The sequence below is a fragment of the Nelumbo lutea genome, chromosome 3, assembly GCF_056320005.1.
Source record: "Nelumbo lutea isolate HS-2025 chromosome 3, American lotus-T2T, whole genome shotgun sequence".
Taxonomy (NCBI): domain Eukaryota; kingdom Viridiplantae; phylum Streptophyta; class Magnoliopsida; order Proteales; family Nelumbonaceae; genus Nelumbo; species Nelumbo lutea.
In genome coordinates, this window is record NC_142686.1 from 35,250,831 (window position 1) to 35,267,341 (window position 16,511).

Sequence of the window (16,511 nt, forward strand, 5' to 3'; positions counted from 1 at the left end):
CAAAACTCCAAGATGTGGACAAGTGATGGGTAAGAAGGAAGCATTTAGAGCAGTAGAGGATTAAGTTGGGCCTATGCCCCATCATGGGGTGCCTCAGGGGAATACTAACAATATGGAAGAATGAGGAAGTGAAGTGCCAAGAAGAACTTCTTGGCCAATTTTCTGTCTCAATAAAAGCAAGGAATGTAAGTGATGGTAGAGAATGGATGCTTATAAACGTGTATGGCCCTAACTCATACAGAGATAGGGACTCCTTTTGGGAAGAACTAGCTGTAGTAAGGGGATTATGGGAGGGGACGTGGTGTCGGGAGGGGGGGGGTTCAATGTTATTAGGTACACAAATGAAACAAATAACACAAACTAGACAATAACCAAAAGCATGAGAAAGTTCAACAACCTGATAGAGTCCCTAGAGCTGAAAGAACCTCAACTGCTACAAGCCTCTTTCACTTGGTCAAATTTTCAGGAAAATGAAATTTGTGGTCAGGAAAAAGGAGGAGATTGCTAAAAGGATAGAGGGAATAGACCAAAAAGAGGCCCAAAGAGAGTATGGTTTGAAAGACAGATCTGAAAGATGGAAATTGAAAGTGCAGCTAGAGGAAATTCTAAGGAAGAAATTTCTTGGAGGCAAAAAATCAAAGGTGTAAGTGGTTACTGGATGGAGATGGGAATTCAAAATTATTTCATTCTTTGGCAAATGGGAGAAGGAAGAATCTAATTTCTAGCATTGTGAGTGAAGACCGAATAATAACTTCAAAGGAGGGAATTGAAAAGTGCTTTGTGGATTATTTTAAATCAATTTTTGCCACCCTAGAAGAAAGGACTGTGGATTTAAGGGACTTGATTTGGGAGAAGATGCCAACTCATAAAGCTGCTTTCATGGAAAGAGCCTCCAGTGAGGATGAGGTCCATGAAGCAGTCTTTCAATATAGAAAGGTCAAAAGCCCTGGGACCTGATGGTTTCTCGATTCTAGAATCCCTAAGGATTGCAAACCTATAAGTCTTATTGGTAGCCTTTACAAAATCATTGCAAAGTCTTGGCAGAATGGCTAAAGGTTGTTTTACCCTTGGTAGTTTCCCAAAACCAAGGGGCCTTTGTTGTAGGGAGACAAATAGTAAGGGTAAACTATTAGAGAACACTTCCCCAGCTGCCATCATGTGCACATTATGGAAGGAGAGAAATCATCACATTTTTTATAACAAATACTCTAACCTGGAAGAAGTTAAAAGTAATCTTATAGGTTTGCTTCGTTCTAGGCTAGGTGTACGAATGTTATTTCATGGTGTCCGACTTAGTTCTTTTTTTCAAATTGAACCTTTCTTTGGTTGATTTCCCTATGTTTTGTATTTTCCCAATGTAGAGGTTCTCATTGTACATGGGCTGGTGTGCTCTTTTGTATACAATATTAATACAATAAAATACTTCTTCAGATAAAAAAGAAAAAAAAATCTATTTGAATTAAGTTTGATATACTTTTAAATGTTATTAAAGGTTCATCCTTCTTGTTAAATGTGTTTACTATTTCCATATCATAAGCTATTGGAAATTCTAAAGTTGTATCACCTCTTGTATTTCTCTCTCCAAACTCAAATCCTCCATGAACTATATCATATAATAACTATATTAAGATTATAATTTTTTATGCAATTCTAAATATATTTTTGATAATAAAATAAATTTTCATTAAAATAAAAAAAGATTTAGGAGATACAAGAGTATGGTGACAAGATATCACTAGGGAAGAAATATTTCTCTCTAATATCTTATATATTTTATAATATTATATCATATAACAATATAATATAGTATAATATAATATACTATAAAAGTGTATATTATATATCAAAATATAAAAGTTAATATATCATACAATATACAACTTTTACATTATATAATAAGTATATTAAATAACATTACATTTTACTATATCTTAATATGTTACATTATAATATTTTCTGATGAATATATGATATTCTATTATACTAATTGAGTGAGGAGAGGAAAACAAATGCACTAAAAGTTTGAGATGATTATCATATTGACATGGGGCCAAGGAAACCATCAACATTATATAGTAAAGATTGTTCTGTAATATTACATATTATATTATATTTAATATATAATATATATAAGCTTATTGCATCTGAAAAGCAAATTTTTTAGGGTTCAGAAGTCAATTCAGTGCTGAAGAACAAAATCTATTGAGTTCATAAAAGACGTATTTCTATGCACCATATTGGAATTCATGGGTTGTGGATATATGAAAAAATAATAGCATGAACTATGAAAATGATGATACATGTAAATCAATGGAGTAATCTATGTTCCTTATGTAGTTTTAACTACTGAATTTCAGTTAGTTTCCAACACAACCACAACATCAGCAATGCAAGTAAGAAATATTAGATATGGAAGCACAAGACATCTCACAGTTTCTTTTGCTGCAGACATCGCAAGAAAACCAGCACCCATTTCCACTTCTTGCAACCCAACAACAATAACCCCAACATCTGATGCAACAGAACCCAGCCAAGAGACAAGGGAATCATTAGAGGCTCTTCCCTGTCCAACATTCCAAGTGCCTGTCAATATTTTCAGATTTTCTAGCTTCATATAAAGATGTTCTTTGCTGGTCAATTCTGATCGCAATATGTTATCAAGAGGGCCTGGCGATGCAAGGCTCCAACCACGGATTCCACCATGACTAGCCAATGTGAAAATATAACCTGCTCCAACAGCAATTTTTATAACAGGACCATTGTGAGCAACCCATCCTCCAAGCAGGTTACCCTCAAGATCTAGAACCTGTATAGTGCCACTTACATAACCTACCCATATTCGTGCCCCATAAGTGCAAATGGATTGGACAGGAGAAGAATGGTGATGGAAATCTTGTATCCTACTTCCATTTCCATCCCACTGCACAAGTAACCCACTTGCACATCCAGTCCAGATCATTCCATCCATGGTTAGGAGTGCTGCTTCAGTTCTCCGATTATCATCTAAAAATGCTCCCCCTAAAGCCCCCCCTTTAACTGCTACTCGGCGGACAGCATCAGCTGCTCCCATGATAGCATTTCGTGAGCGTTGTAAGAAGCCTTGTGGTTTCTCCTTTTTTGATGTGGAAGCAGATTTCGTCTTCACCTCATCTTCTACAGATGAATCCTGCATTGATGACATGTCACCACGATTTTCAATCTGGCCATCTACATTAAAAACTTTCAAAAGTTCCCTTGTACGAGCATCCCTGCAGAATAAAAACCAAATTTGGATTGGCTTAGGATGATAGACATGCAAGTGTGGAACAAGAGGCAATCCTTCAGATTGGAAGGGTTTTTTATTTTATTTTATTTTTTATTTTTTGAAAAAGACACTAACATCATTAAGCAAACTTGCTCTTATAGAATGATCTCTGAAAATGGGCATTCATACTTCAATCTACAATGAACATCGTGATGAAACAATAAAAGTCATTGGGTTTTTGAAAATATTGATGTTTAAATTTGGGTCATTTTATTAAGACACCCTGTCGTTTGCACCCATCTTACTTAATGCTCTGTCCATCAAGAACTGTCTGTGATTTTGTCCATGAATGGTCACGTGACTCATAAATAGTAAAAAATCATGGCCCCATGGGACCTCCAGTTGAGGAACACTCAATCTGGTCCTTGGGTGCGGAAAGAACAAAGGCATACCGATGATACTGGTATCACCACTAGCAATGCATGGATGAGGAACTCTGAACTCATTCATATGGAAGAGAGGGGTTAATAGTGGTTTAAATTGTGAGCTACTACTACCACTGCCACCACCAGGTAGTAACAGATCATGCTCAACCAATCATCTGATCTGACTGTTGGAGCGGTTGGTTCCATCTTATTATCACCAATTGCCAGTTGAAAGCCAATCTCCGTTTTTCTGATCTTGTTGGACATCCTTGGAGCTGGAGCCTGCTTTGTTGAAGCTACAAGTTCTGGAGTTGTCATCAGCCATTTGACTGACCACCAGATAGGTTTCGGATACTAAGCATACTTTGTTACAAGGGTTATACCATGATATTCATCTCTTAAGATCAACACAGCTCACCGTATAACAACTGTCTCCGCAATAATGGTCGTTTTCCCTGCAATTCCACTCTCATGCTTCAATGCTCCGAATTTTGTTTGGCTTGCTGTTTGGTTCACCATAACTTCTCTCGATCCTTGAAGAAGAAACCCACAATCTACCCCCAGATTAGATAACAACGAACCAGAAAGAAACAGAGCAACAGATAGAGAGACAAAGTGAGATGGTAAACCAGATGAAATGACTAACAGATAAGACTTGTAAGAAAAGAAGGTTAATCCAGGACAAAATCTTATGTGAAAGGTTTGGTTTGGATTTCTTCCAGTAAGCATGCTTAGCTAATTATAGCAAGGAAGGAAGAACAACGAAGAGGCTGGATCCCATGGACAGAGAAAAAAAAAGGGAAAGAAAGTAAGTAAGGCTTCAGTTGAGGTACAATTACAGAATAACTCTAAAATACAGATTCAATGAGACAACCTTTCACAAAACATCAATGGAAAGAGTCAACCACCGCATGCTGGATCCGCATGCTGTTCAACCACCGCATACAGATTCAATGAGACAACCTTTCACAAAACATCAATGGAAAGTAGCCACAACAGACTATCCTGTTCCTCTTCCTCATAATAACTTCCCAGCAACAGTTTTCTTAGAATCAGATATTGAACCTAACTTTTGGGTTCTTGTCTTGTGTTTTGTCTTCAATCCCATTGATAAATGATAAATTTCAGGAAGGGATCTTCAAATGAGAAAGGGGGATTTCTCATTGCCATGGCGATTATCATGTCTTGAATACCTGGAACTAGGAAAATGGACTACAGAAAAGGAGGTACCCATGAATGAAATGGCTCCACATAGTTTCCTAGTCTTCACAACAATTTCTTTGGAATACTTGCCTTGGATTCTGTGCAGGTCATAAAAGTTAAACCCAAATACTATACATGATATATGGTTAAAACTTGTACATGTGCAAAGCACGTACTCTTACACTAGTTATCATTTAAAAAAAATATAGTTTAACAGACCTCAAGGTTAAAAATGCCAAGTTACACTTCTGTTAAACTTCTGTTAAAGAGAAAGAGCATTAAGTAAAATGGGTAGAAACTACAGGGGGTGTCTTAATTAATATGATAAAGTACAGGGGCTGTCTTAGTAAATGACCCTTTAAGTTTTTCACTCCAATGGAGACAAAAATAATCCAAGGATTTCAATAGACGTTCTTCTATTCTCTCCAAGAACATCTTTCTGATAACACTCCAGAATTCCATAAACAAAACACATTCAAATCTTTAAAGAATTCAGGTGATACCATGAAAGTATTCAAAAGCACTAAAAACAAGCCTATTAATTAATTGCTAGTCTGTTTCAGTATATGGGCAATACTGATAAACAAAATCTTAGAGAGGACATTATTTGAAGCAAATACATACCACAATGCAAATGACTGGGAACCAGCACTCCACACTTTTCCCCTTGAATTATCAGATAAAAGAAACTTGACATCTGAAGCAGATATGGAGCAGACACCATTAATGGTGACTTGGCTCCTCAGGTCAACACATGACCTCTCTACTAATAATGCAGCCATGCGTCGTTCCTCTGCTGTTAGAGAAAGAGATTTTTCTATTGATTCCCAAGGCCAAATCTTAACAGAACCACCCTCAGAACCGGACCATAAGTCACCTGAATTTGGAGTAATTAAAAGTTAAAATCATAAAATTATGAATTTTTGCACATATTACTGCTTTCATTTGAGGAATTGGAGTCCTGAGAATATAAAGTTTCAAGCAACAACTCCTGATGCAATCAGATGATAAATTGAAAAAAAAAAAAAACAATTCTATGTCATTGATATAGATAATAGATAATTTTGAGAAGCACGAGATTAAATAGAACTAAGCAAGATAAACCCCAAAACATTGTTCAGAACTAGCATAAAATTGTTAGGTTTTGTAGAATGATTGTAGATATTTAAGGGATGCTGAAAATTGTGAAGCTAAAATTAGAGGCTAAATGTATAAATACCCAAAGCACAGTTAACACAAATAGAAAATCAGTATCCTGTATATTTGCACTATGCCAAAGTAGCTTCCTAAGTATGCCTTCCTTATCATGTGGGAGTACTTCATCCAACCATTACATTGAGTTTAAATTTTTGCTCTGAGAAACTTTTGGCTCAAGCCTATCGATGCATGTTGGGAGATTTTTGCTTTAGTTGGTATTAGAGCTCAAGCTGCTCAATCTGTGGTTACATAGATTGGCTTGAAGTTGGTAGCTGATGCTGAGCAAGTTGATTTCAAGAGAAAATTGCTTGCAGTTTTTCAGAGGTTAGTCAGTTGGGAGAGAGAGATTTTAATTAATCACTTGAACTTTGCAAATGATCTCCTGAATTTCTACAATGAGGGGGTGGAAATTTTGAAACTGGTGATGAAACTCTTTGAGAGGTTAGGAGTTCAGCACTTGGTAGTTGAAGGAGACTCTCAAATTGTTGTGGGATGGCTGACAGATCCAGCTTCAGCCATGTGGCGACACAGAGATTTATTAAGGAAATTCAACTGGCTTACAAGAAATATGACTGTTACCTCTCTTCGGGTGGGAAGATCAGCAAACACCTTAACGGATGGGTTAGCTAAGCAGGGGGCTACAAGGGAGCAGTTATTTTGGGCTGCTTTGTAATTTTATTTAGGGCTAATTATGTTTTACTTTGATGTAATACTTTTCTGAAGAGGTAACAGCTTGTGCCTCTTCAGGGTTTCCTGTACTGCCTTTTTTCTGATTTAATAAATTATTTTCATTCAACAAAAAAAAGAAAACTCTTTCAAGAGGTGTCTAACTTGAGGATCAATTGGTAGAAGAGCTTAGTTGTTGGAATCAACATAGAAGAAGATGACTTGAGGGCTATGGCAGGTTCTCTCGGTTATGAGAAGGGACAGTGGCCAATGAGATACTTAGGGTGTTTAGGATGCTGGATACCCCAAGGGATAGTGAGGAAAATTGAAAAAAATCATGAGGGATTTTCTCTAGGAACCAGGGTTAAAAAAGAAGGATCGTTTGATTATATGGGAAAAGGTGGTGAAAGGGATGATTTGAAGGCATAAGGGGGGTTAGGAATTGGTAATATCAAGTTAAAGAATTTGTCTTTTCTCAGCAAATGGTTGTGGAGGTTCCCTAATGAAAATGAGAAATAATGGCACAAAGTTGTTGCAAGTATTCATGGCATATCAAGGAATGGATGGGATGCTGGTTGTCTCTGTAGAGCTACGCTGGCTGCTCCTTGGAAGGCCATCCACGAGATTCTTCCTACCTTTCTAAATCATGTCAAGTATGATTTGGCTTCGGGTCAGAAAATTAGGTCTTGGAAGGATGTGTGGATTGGGGATATCCCCTTGGGTGAGAGATTTCCTGCTCTTTTTGTTCTTTCCAGTTTTAAGGGTAGACATATATTTAACTTCTTAGGCCAGCACCTTCATCCTTCAAGGCTGAATTGGAACTTTGGCTTTAACAGGAACCTTAAAGAATCTGAAATTCCTAGTGTGTCTGAGTTGTTAGACTTGCTGAATTCAGTGCGTTTGGGAGAAGGTGGCTTGGGTTCCAGGGTTCGAGGCATTAATCCTTATGGATTGTTCTCTTGTAATCTTTCTTTAATTCCTTGGTATCCACCTCCCCTTCTTCTTTCCCAGTAAAGAAAATCCCGCGCTTTCCCATTCCCCCAAAAATCAGTGCTTTCTGTTGGGATTCATAATTGTATTAATACCTTTGACTTGCTTCAAAGAAAAAGACCAACTTGGTGTTTGACCCCCAGCTGGTGCGTACCATGTAAGTTAAGTGGTGAGACTGCCTTTCATCTCCTAATCTCTTGTCCTCTTGTTAGCTTTATTTGGAATTGGCTTTCTTCCCTTTTTAGATGCAAATGGTCTTCTCCTGAAAGGATCGTTTAGCCCTTTATTTTTAGCTACACTAAAAGGAGCGGCAGGATAATGGGGAGATGTACAAGAGCAGTGCTGTTATGGACAGTTTTGGAGAAAAGAAACTCAAGAATATTTGAAGAAAGAGAAAGAAGCAAGGAAGCCTTGGTAGAAATCATAACTCTAAGAATGGCACACTCAGAAAAAAGTGAAACTTTTTTTAGATTTTAAGGTTGAAGACATTTTTAGGGCCTGGGGTGTTGTTGCTGTCTCATCATCTAGAAGACAGAAATCTGTTGAGAAGTGGTCACCCCCAATATGTGGCTGAGTAACTGAATTTTGATGGGAGTTGTCTGGGTAATCTAGGCCCCTCAGGCATGAAGGTCATTAGGGATTAGGGAGGAAACATCATAGCCTTATTCGCGGGACCTACTGAACAAGGTGATGTGAAAAGAGTAGAACTATTGGCTGCAGTATATGGGGTTGAGAAGGCAAAAGAGCTGGGTATTGATAACCTAATCATTGCAGGTGACTCAAGAACTGTTGTGAAATGGCTGAAGGAGGGGGAGGGGTGACACGGCATTTGAGAAATGAATTCAGATGATTTAAATGGCTAACAGAGGACATGACAATCTGAGTTAAGTGGGCGAGGATAACTGCCAACAGCTTGGTAAATGGTCTAGCTAAGCAAGGGGCAAAGAACTCATATGTATTGGGCTCAATTGTAATTATTGAGCTGGGTCAGCTTTTCTATAGTTGTGTTCTTTTTGCACAACCTCTTGTTGTACCCATGCTTTCTTTTTATTAATGAAATTATTCCTGTGTTTCTGATAATAAATAAATAAAAAGGGGAGGTGAGCGGATCTCCCTGGGAGAATTTAAGAAAGATGGTGGTGTTGATGATGGAAAGGAGGGTGTGTAGAGAAAGAAAGGTGCAAAATTTTTCAGTTAAATGCTTTCCAAAGGAAAAGGAAGTATAGAACTAAACCAGTGAAAGAAGCAAAGGTGGTGATGGAAGCTGAATCTGAAGAAGGGGGTCAACCAGCAGAGGAGGAAGTGATGCTAGATGAAACTCATGAAGTTGATGGAGCAATTGACTTGAAACAGTGATGAATGAAGAAGTCGAGGTGAATAAAGTTTTGGGACTGATTTCATAGGGAAAGGAATTCGCAAGGAAAGCTTTTAAGAAGTTGGAAGAAAAGAATAGAGAGAAGGACAAAATGATGCTTGCTGCAAGTGATGTTAAGGTAAGAGAGGTGATCAGGTTAGCATCAGGTCATCTAGAAAGGATTGATGAGGGTGGTGAGTTGATTGTAAACAAAATCTTCAAAAAGAATGTGGTACTGGAGTTAGAAAGGATTAACGAGAGATTCAAGTATCAGAAGGCTTGTGATAAGAAGCCTAATGCAGTTGCACATTTTAGAAGGAAGAAATTCAACTAAATGATTCAGGTGTTCAAAGTTTTTGACAGATTGGAGGATTATTTGGGATTGGTCCCATAAAGAAGTTAAGAAGGTAAAGAAAAAGAGTTGTAATAGGAAGAAGTTCCTGTTTTAGACACTGGAGAAGAGGAGTAATCGCAAAGGTGTGGAGCTTTGTAATGCATGGAATGAGGTGATCATCTCTGATAGGGTTGTATCAGTTATGCAGGAGAGGTTATGTTTGGGGGGGATGGGTTGTGATTTGTAGTTTTGAGCTTTAGTCGTGTAGTTTTGTTGAGGATATTCATGTTATTTAGGGTTGGTTTTTTGATGTTGTGTCACGGGCTTTGGAGAGATAGTGGCAGAAGCTCTTGTTTTCTATTCTGTGGGTGACTTATCACTTTTTTTCGTAATCTCCTTCTATCCTTCAACAAATTTTCTTTTTATTTATCTTCAAAAAAAATTACTGCTTTCCAACACTTCATGGTTATATGCTGGACATACTAAATGGTGCAAAGGTGTTCTGAAAAATTGATCTAACGACTGGACCATCAAAACCGGATATGGAAAGGAGATGAATGGAAAACTGCATTCAAGACAAATGAAGGACTTTATGAGTGGTTGGTGATGCATTTTGGGTTATCCAATGCACCCAGTACTTTTATGTGCTTGATGAACCAAGTCTAGAAGCCCTTATCGGTAACCTTCTGATGGTGCAAAGGTGTTCTCTCAAATTGATCTAACGAGTGGACCATCAAAACCAGATATGGAAAGGAGAAGAATGGAAAACTACATCCAAGACAAATGAAGGACTTTATGAGTGGTTGGTGATGCCTTTTGGGTTATCCAATTCACCTAGTACTTTTATGTGCTTGATGAACCAAGTCTAGAAACCCTTACTGGTAAGCTTCTGATGGTGTGTTTTGATAATATTTGGAATATAGTCTATCTGAAATTGTTCAGTTAAAACATCTAAGGGAAGTACTAGAGAATTTATGCCTAAAGAAGCTCTATGCTAACCTTAAGAAGTGAAAATTCTTAACCCATCAGCTGCTGTTTCTGGTCTATGTTATTAGAATAGATGGTATTCAGGTTGATGAATGCAAGGTTGGAGACGTTAGGAGCTGGCCTACACACACTATAATCGGCAAAGTACAAAGGTTTCATGCTTTGATTACATTCTGTAGGCATTTCATAAAAATGAAATAAAATAAAGCAGCATATAGCAACGCCAATAACTAACTGTATGAAGAAAGGAAGATTAAACCAAGAAAACTGATGAAAGTTGTGTTCAGCACCAGTTCTAGCCTTACTAAGCTTTGAGAAGATATTTGATGCAGAACGTGATGCATCAGAAGTAGGAATTGCTGAATTGGTGCTGTCCTAAGTCAAGAAGGGTGTCTGGTTTCATAGTATATTGACAAATTGAATGATACATGCCATAGGTACTCTACTTATAACCAAGAATTTTATGCCACTCTAAAGCACTTTAACATTGATGACACTATTTCATCCAACATGAATTTGTGCTCTATTCCAATTATGAAGCTTTGAAGCATATCAATGGCCAAAAATTGACTAATAGGAGGCAATCATGTCAGGTAGCCTATTTTATAAAAATTTGACTTCACAATAAGGCACAAATCTGATACAAACAACAAGGCGGCAGATACTCTTAGTAGATGACCAGGTCAACATCCTTGATAACTAGCAGTATTATAGGGTTTGAATCTTTAAAGGAATTATATCCAAATGACCCATACGTCAACCAATAATGGACTGATACTTTACAAGGGTATCCGGGAAAACACATAGTGCATGATGGCTTTCTTTTTTAAGGGAAGTCAGTTATTCACTTATTCATTCTCGAGTTTTCATCAAACATTACAGGAAAAGATTATTTTAAATCTGCATGGGAGAGGACTTAGAAGTCATTTTGGTAAAGATGAAATGTATGCTTTCATGGAAGAAAAGTAATTTTGGCCTAAAATGTTCCACGAGGTGAACAAATTTTTAGAACAATATAGAATTTGTTAAACTTCAGAGGGACGTGCAAAAATACAGGTCTGCATACTCTGCTTCCAGTTCCCATGGAACCTTAGGGGATGTTATCATGGATTTTGTGTTAGGATTGCCATATTTGTGGTAGTGGATCCATACTTGTGGTAGTGGATCATTTCTCAAAAGTGGCACTCTATGGAATGGATCCATACTTGCTAGATTCTCAAAAATGGCACATGCAGAAATACAAGTATTTGTGTGAACTTTTTGTTGGAGTCTAGGGCAGAGAAACACTGTAGCAAGGTACTGTAGTAACCTTGTTGGGCTTGAAATTGCTGTAGTTGGTGTTTTGTCTTGTGGTTGGTGTGTGTAGTTGTTTTTCCTTGCTGGTTAGTGTTTCATTCCACTTATGGCTGCCTCCAATAGTAACTCCAAGTCTGTTGTAGTAGTGCAATCGGACCTTATCAACACCTAATTAACTATTGTTGAGCTCAATGGTACTAATTATGTACCATGCATAAAATCTGTGGAAGTTTCCTTAATTGCAAGAGGGAAGTTGAAATATGTTAACGAATATCAACCAAAGAGTGGGTCTGAAGGCTACGGTGAATGGGTGCAAGAAAATGCTCAGATTATGACTGCCTTATGGAATAGTATTGAGAAATTGTTAATGCCAATCTTATGTTCTTGGATACTGCTAAGGAAATTTGCGAGCATGCCCAACAATTGTATTCAAAGCAGGCCAATGTAACAAGGATCTACCAACTTTACCAGGATTTTTTCTCTCTTCAACAGGATTATAAGAGTGTCAAAGAATATTATGCTACCTTAAAAAGTCTACAGAATGAGTTGAATGTTTATTAACCTCTTTCCCCCAATCTAAAGGTACAACTAGCTCAACAGGAACATTTAGATGTTGCCAAATTCTTGTCAGGACTGGGGTTTAAGTTTGAACCTGTGAGGGCTCAAACCTTGGGAAGTAGTGATCTCCCTTCCCTCTCTGAGGTGTTTTCTCGTATCCAAAGGGTATGTCAACCCCAGAAATGATCATTCAACTACTTCAGAGCAGTGTTTTAAAAGCGCACGAAAAAAAGAGCTAGGGCCATTTTGTGCCCAAGGCCAAGGCGACGCACACACCTTTTTGAAGCAAGGCACAAAAAATGCAAAAAAGAAAAATCTAAAAAAATTCAAAAAAATGCCAATTTTTTCAAAAATTCAAAAAATATGCAAATTGACAAAACATTAAACAAATTGTTAATTAAAAATATGAACTTAAATTTTAAAATAAATGCTTTAAAAAAACCTATTGTCTCAAATTAAATACATAAACATAACATGTAAAACATATTTAAAATGAAAATTAAAAATAAAATCAAACATTACATATAAAACATATTCAAGCAAGTAAACTCTTAATCTCTTTATTTTTTTCCCAATTGCATTACTTCAAATAGCTAATATGATGTTAAACATTATGCATTCTTGATTCTAGGATTTGCCTTTGTACCAAGTCCCTCGAGAAAAGTCCAAACAAATCCATATTAGGGTCTTAAATTCTTAATTCCTATAAAACCTCATATTTGCTAATGCTGCTCATTCATTCATCTTGATAAAAGATATTTTTAAAAGACACTTAAAGTTAATTGTCATTTTGTAAGAGAAAAGGTGACAAATGGTGATATTTTTACTCCTTGTGTCAAGTTAGAAGATCAGCTAGTAGATTTATTTACCAAGAGCTTGTGTTATACTAGAATGGATTATATTTGTAACAAGCTGGAGCTCTATAATATATATGATCCAGGTTGAGGCGGAGTGCTGAAATGCATGCCCATGAGGGGCATTTTTGTCTTTTGGTATAGCCTTGTATTTCCCCTATTAAAAATCACTTAACAGGGTCATTTTTGTAACTTTATAATTTCTAAACAGTGGAATAATAGTTCAGGCCAATGGGGGAGAAGAGACTGGTTCAGATCTTCTTCCTCAAGACTTCTTTTCTCTCTCACTTTCTTTCCTACTTACTTTCTTCTGTACACTACCTCTCTCTACCTTTTCCCTTCCTTTTTCTTGCCTTCTTCCCAGGTTGTAACACTATACATAGTAAGTTTTATCATAGTGAATCATGACTTATTATTATAGTAAACTCTGGTTTATTATATTTAATTAGTTTTACTAGAACTAGAAAGTTATGGAAGTGTCCTATTTTGAAAAGGAAGTTTCTATATTTTTGAAGTATGAATAGAAGTAGGAGTTAGAGTGCAAGAACAAGTTGGAAGTTGTTGCTTTTGGGTCTATAAAAGAGTGTCAACAGATCTTGTAGAGGACAACCTATTCTATTCTATTGTATTTTCAATACCAAGGACTGAATAAAGAATTCTTTTTCTGTTGCTACCATAGCCAGGAGCTATAGTATAAGTTATTCATGCTCCCTCCTCTATTAAAAAATTACTATTTACACTCAATAAATCCCATCCAGATCTGGCATACTGAAGATAAATCATTTCTATGCATTCCCTCCCTAGATAGAGTGTCCACAGTATTTTTGGCAGGATCTAACAATTTAAATCATCAAATTAAAAATAAGAAAGAAAGAAGCTACTTAATTGCTTATTGCTTATGCAGTATATAGACACCAGTCACACCACAAATTACTTAGTTAAAGTAACATCTGTGAAAGGAGAAGAATTCGAAATAATCAAGAAATAGTAGCAAACTTCCAAATGGTTTGATGGCTTCGTTCCACAAAATCCTAAAATTACTTCATTTTTGTCATTTCATTGACGTTTCCGGTTAAAATATTAATCTTGTAAATTCGAACACCCTGGTAAAAAAATAAATAAATAATGAATGAATTCCATTCCAAAATAATTCATGTGTGATTCCAGATACCCAATTAACAATTCTACCATCTAGTGCAACTAATCCAAGAGCACCATATAGTCATCATATTCCCATCTTCCATGTTTAGTTTCGTGTTTTCCTTGCAAACTACCATTTTCTCAGAATTATTTCTAAATAAGCGGAATTCCACAAAAGCATTCCAAATAATCAGAGAAAAAAAAAAGGAAAGAACAAAAGGAACAATTGATGGTTGGCCTTTTTTCTTTCGCAGATGGAGGTATTATCATTACGTGGGTGTGGTTTGGGAATGCTCATGACTCTTGAAGGGATTTGCACTGGGTGTTGGTGGATGTTGTTGATGTTATCTTCCTATTCTTCCTTTTTTTTTTTCCTTTCTTTCGTGATAGTTTAGCACCTGATCTTGTAACTTATATTTCTTTTAATGAAAACTGTATTTCTATTATACAGAAAAAAAAAAAAAAAAGAAGGAGAAGGACACCAACCGTAAGCAGAGATAACCATGGATAGAACAGGCCCACGATGAGCAAGCCATGAGAGGCCTTCCTTGAAAGAAGTCCCATCTAAAGACTGATCCATCTTCCACGATCTAATCCTCCCGTCCTTGTGCCCCGTCCAAATCAACCTATTTCCCTTATCCACAACAATACAAATTGTCGGAGGAGTCTGCGCCGATTCCTGGAACGGTGCCGCGTCCTCATCCCCTCTCCGAACCTTTCCAAATCCACACCCGGGCACAAATACATCCGAGAAATTCCAACACCTAACACCACATTCCTGTCCTGCCCACAATTGAGTCTCAGTACACGTAACGGTCCTCAAGAACGACCCCACCTGCGTCTCCCTCAACGGATGAGGCCTCAATTCCAAGCTCGGCGGACGACCAGGATGCACCGCCGCCCTCACCGGCACCTTAAAGATCCCAGTCCCACCACCGCTACCTATAAACTCTGGCAACGGCCGCCGCTGCTCGTCTGAACCGTCCGTTGGATTTTGTTCCTTGAATTGGCTCATATACTCACGCTCGCTTACACTACCAAAACCACCAATGCCGCCACCAGCACCGGAGAGATTGTATTCATCGTCGGGAAACTCTAAATACCGATCGAAGTTCTTACCAATTCGTTCCTCGTCGAGGCTGTGCTTCCTCACTGTATTGCGCTTCGTGCCTCCTGAGAAACCGAAGTTACCGAACTGAGTGTAGGAATTCGTTTTACGGTGCGGACGTCCCGTGCTTAGAGTTACTACGGGTTCCCCGTCGACATCCTCGATTTTTTCCTCCATGATCATCGGAAGCTCTGAGCTTCGTTAAGTCGAACCAAGAGAGACAGAAACAGAAACAAAGAGAGAGACACACAGAGAGAGACAGAGAGAGAGAGAGAGAAAATTATTTTTAAGGTTTTGCGATCGGATCGAGGTGCTGTTATGGAGTCCCCGCGGAGTAAGGCGGGGCTTACTCACAGCCTAACGGCCGGAGTGTCTTCTTTCACCTTCCCCCTCCTTAATAAACGTTGCTTTTTTTCCTGTAACTTTTATTTTTTAATATTTTTTTATTCTTTTCGAGTTTTCGAATATGTCTTCGCATGCCACGTGTATCAATATCACCCGTTGAAGGTTAGAGGATTAAGTTGATCTTACGGTTACCATATTTTAATTTGGTCAAAAATGCCACGTTGCATTTGTAAGCAGAGTTTGGGTGGCGAGGGGCGCCACCTACAGGAGTGTCTCCTGTCTCCGTTCTGAACGACAATGCTCATCAACTTTCATACCGAAAATACATGATATCGAAAAGGTCATAGCCAATCAGGTGGTTTTCATCGCATTTGGTTGGCGGGAGCGTTTTGATTCCTCAAATTTCTTCAGGTATCATATCCTTACGGCATCATAGATTCTCAAATTGATATCTTTTCGCCATTTCGGACAGCTTACTAGTTGCCATGTAATCCCATTAATGGTCAATCATTTTCGACATCAAATTGACTCCAGATCTCTTACCCACCCACAAGAATTATGCCTATATCTATCCACAGCACATTATCGCTATCAATTAGAAACATGGATAAGATGTTCTCCATGTGTGATTGTGATGTTATATGAATAAACGTGATTATAATTTGTGTGGATAGGAGATCTGACTCCATCACGTATGGCGTCTTCTAGAAAACATGACCTGTTATCAAACATATTCCGATCTAACAGTTCGATTATGATATCAATCAATCGATATCAATAAAAGTGACAATCGATCAGGTGGTAAATGCA

The 16,511-nt window shown here is 37.6% G+C and overlaps 1 protein-coding gene across 2 annotated transcripts in view; it reads right to left on the minus strand.

Moving 5' to 3' along the window:
• The window catches only part of LOC148864200 (type I inositol polyphosphate 5-phosphatase 12-like), a 76,364-nt gene extending 60,623 nt beyond the window's left edge, over positions 1 to 15,741 (minus strand). The window contains exons 1-3 of one of the 2 annotated variants that reach the window (XM_088980804.1): positions 14,735 to 15,741; positions 5,497 to 5,749; positions 2,432 to 3,248 (exon numbers count right to left, since the gene is read on the minus strand). In XM_088980804.1, the coding sequence (XP_088836930.1) occupies positions 2,432 to 3,248; positions 5,497 to 5,749; positions 14,735 to 15,539 (1,875 nt within the window). In that variant the 5' untranslated portion in view covers positions 15,540 to 15,741. The remainder of the gene's footprint in view (positions 1 to 2,431; positions 3,249 to 5,496; positions 5,750 to 14,734) is intronic. The other variant, XM_088980803.1, reaches the window with a different exon arrangement.
• Positions 15,742 to 16,511: the final 770 nt, after the last annotated feature.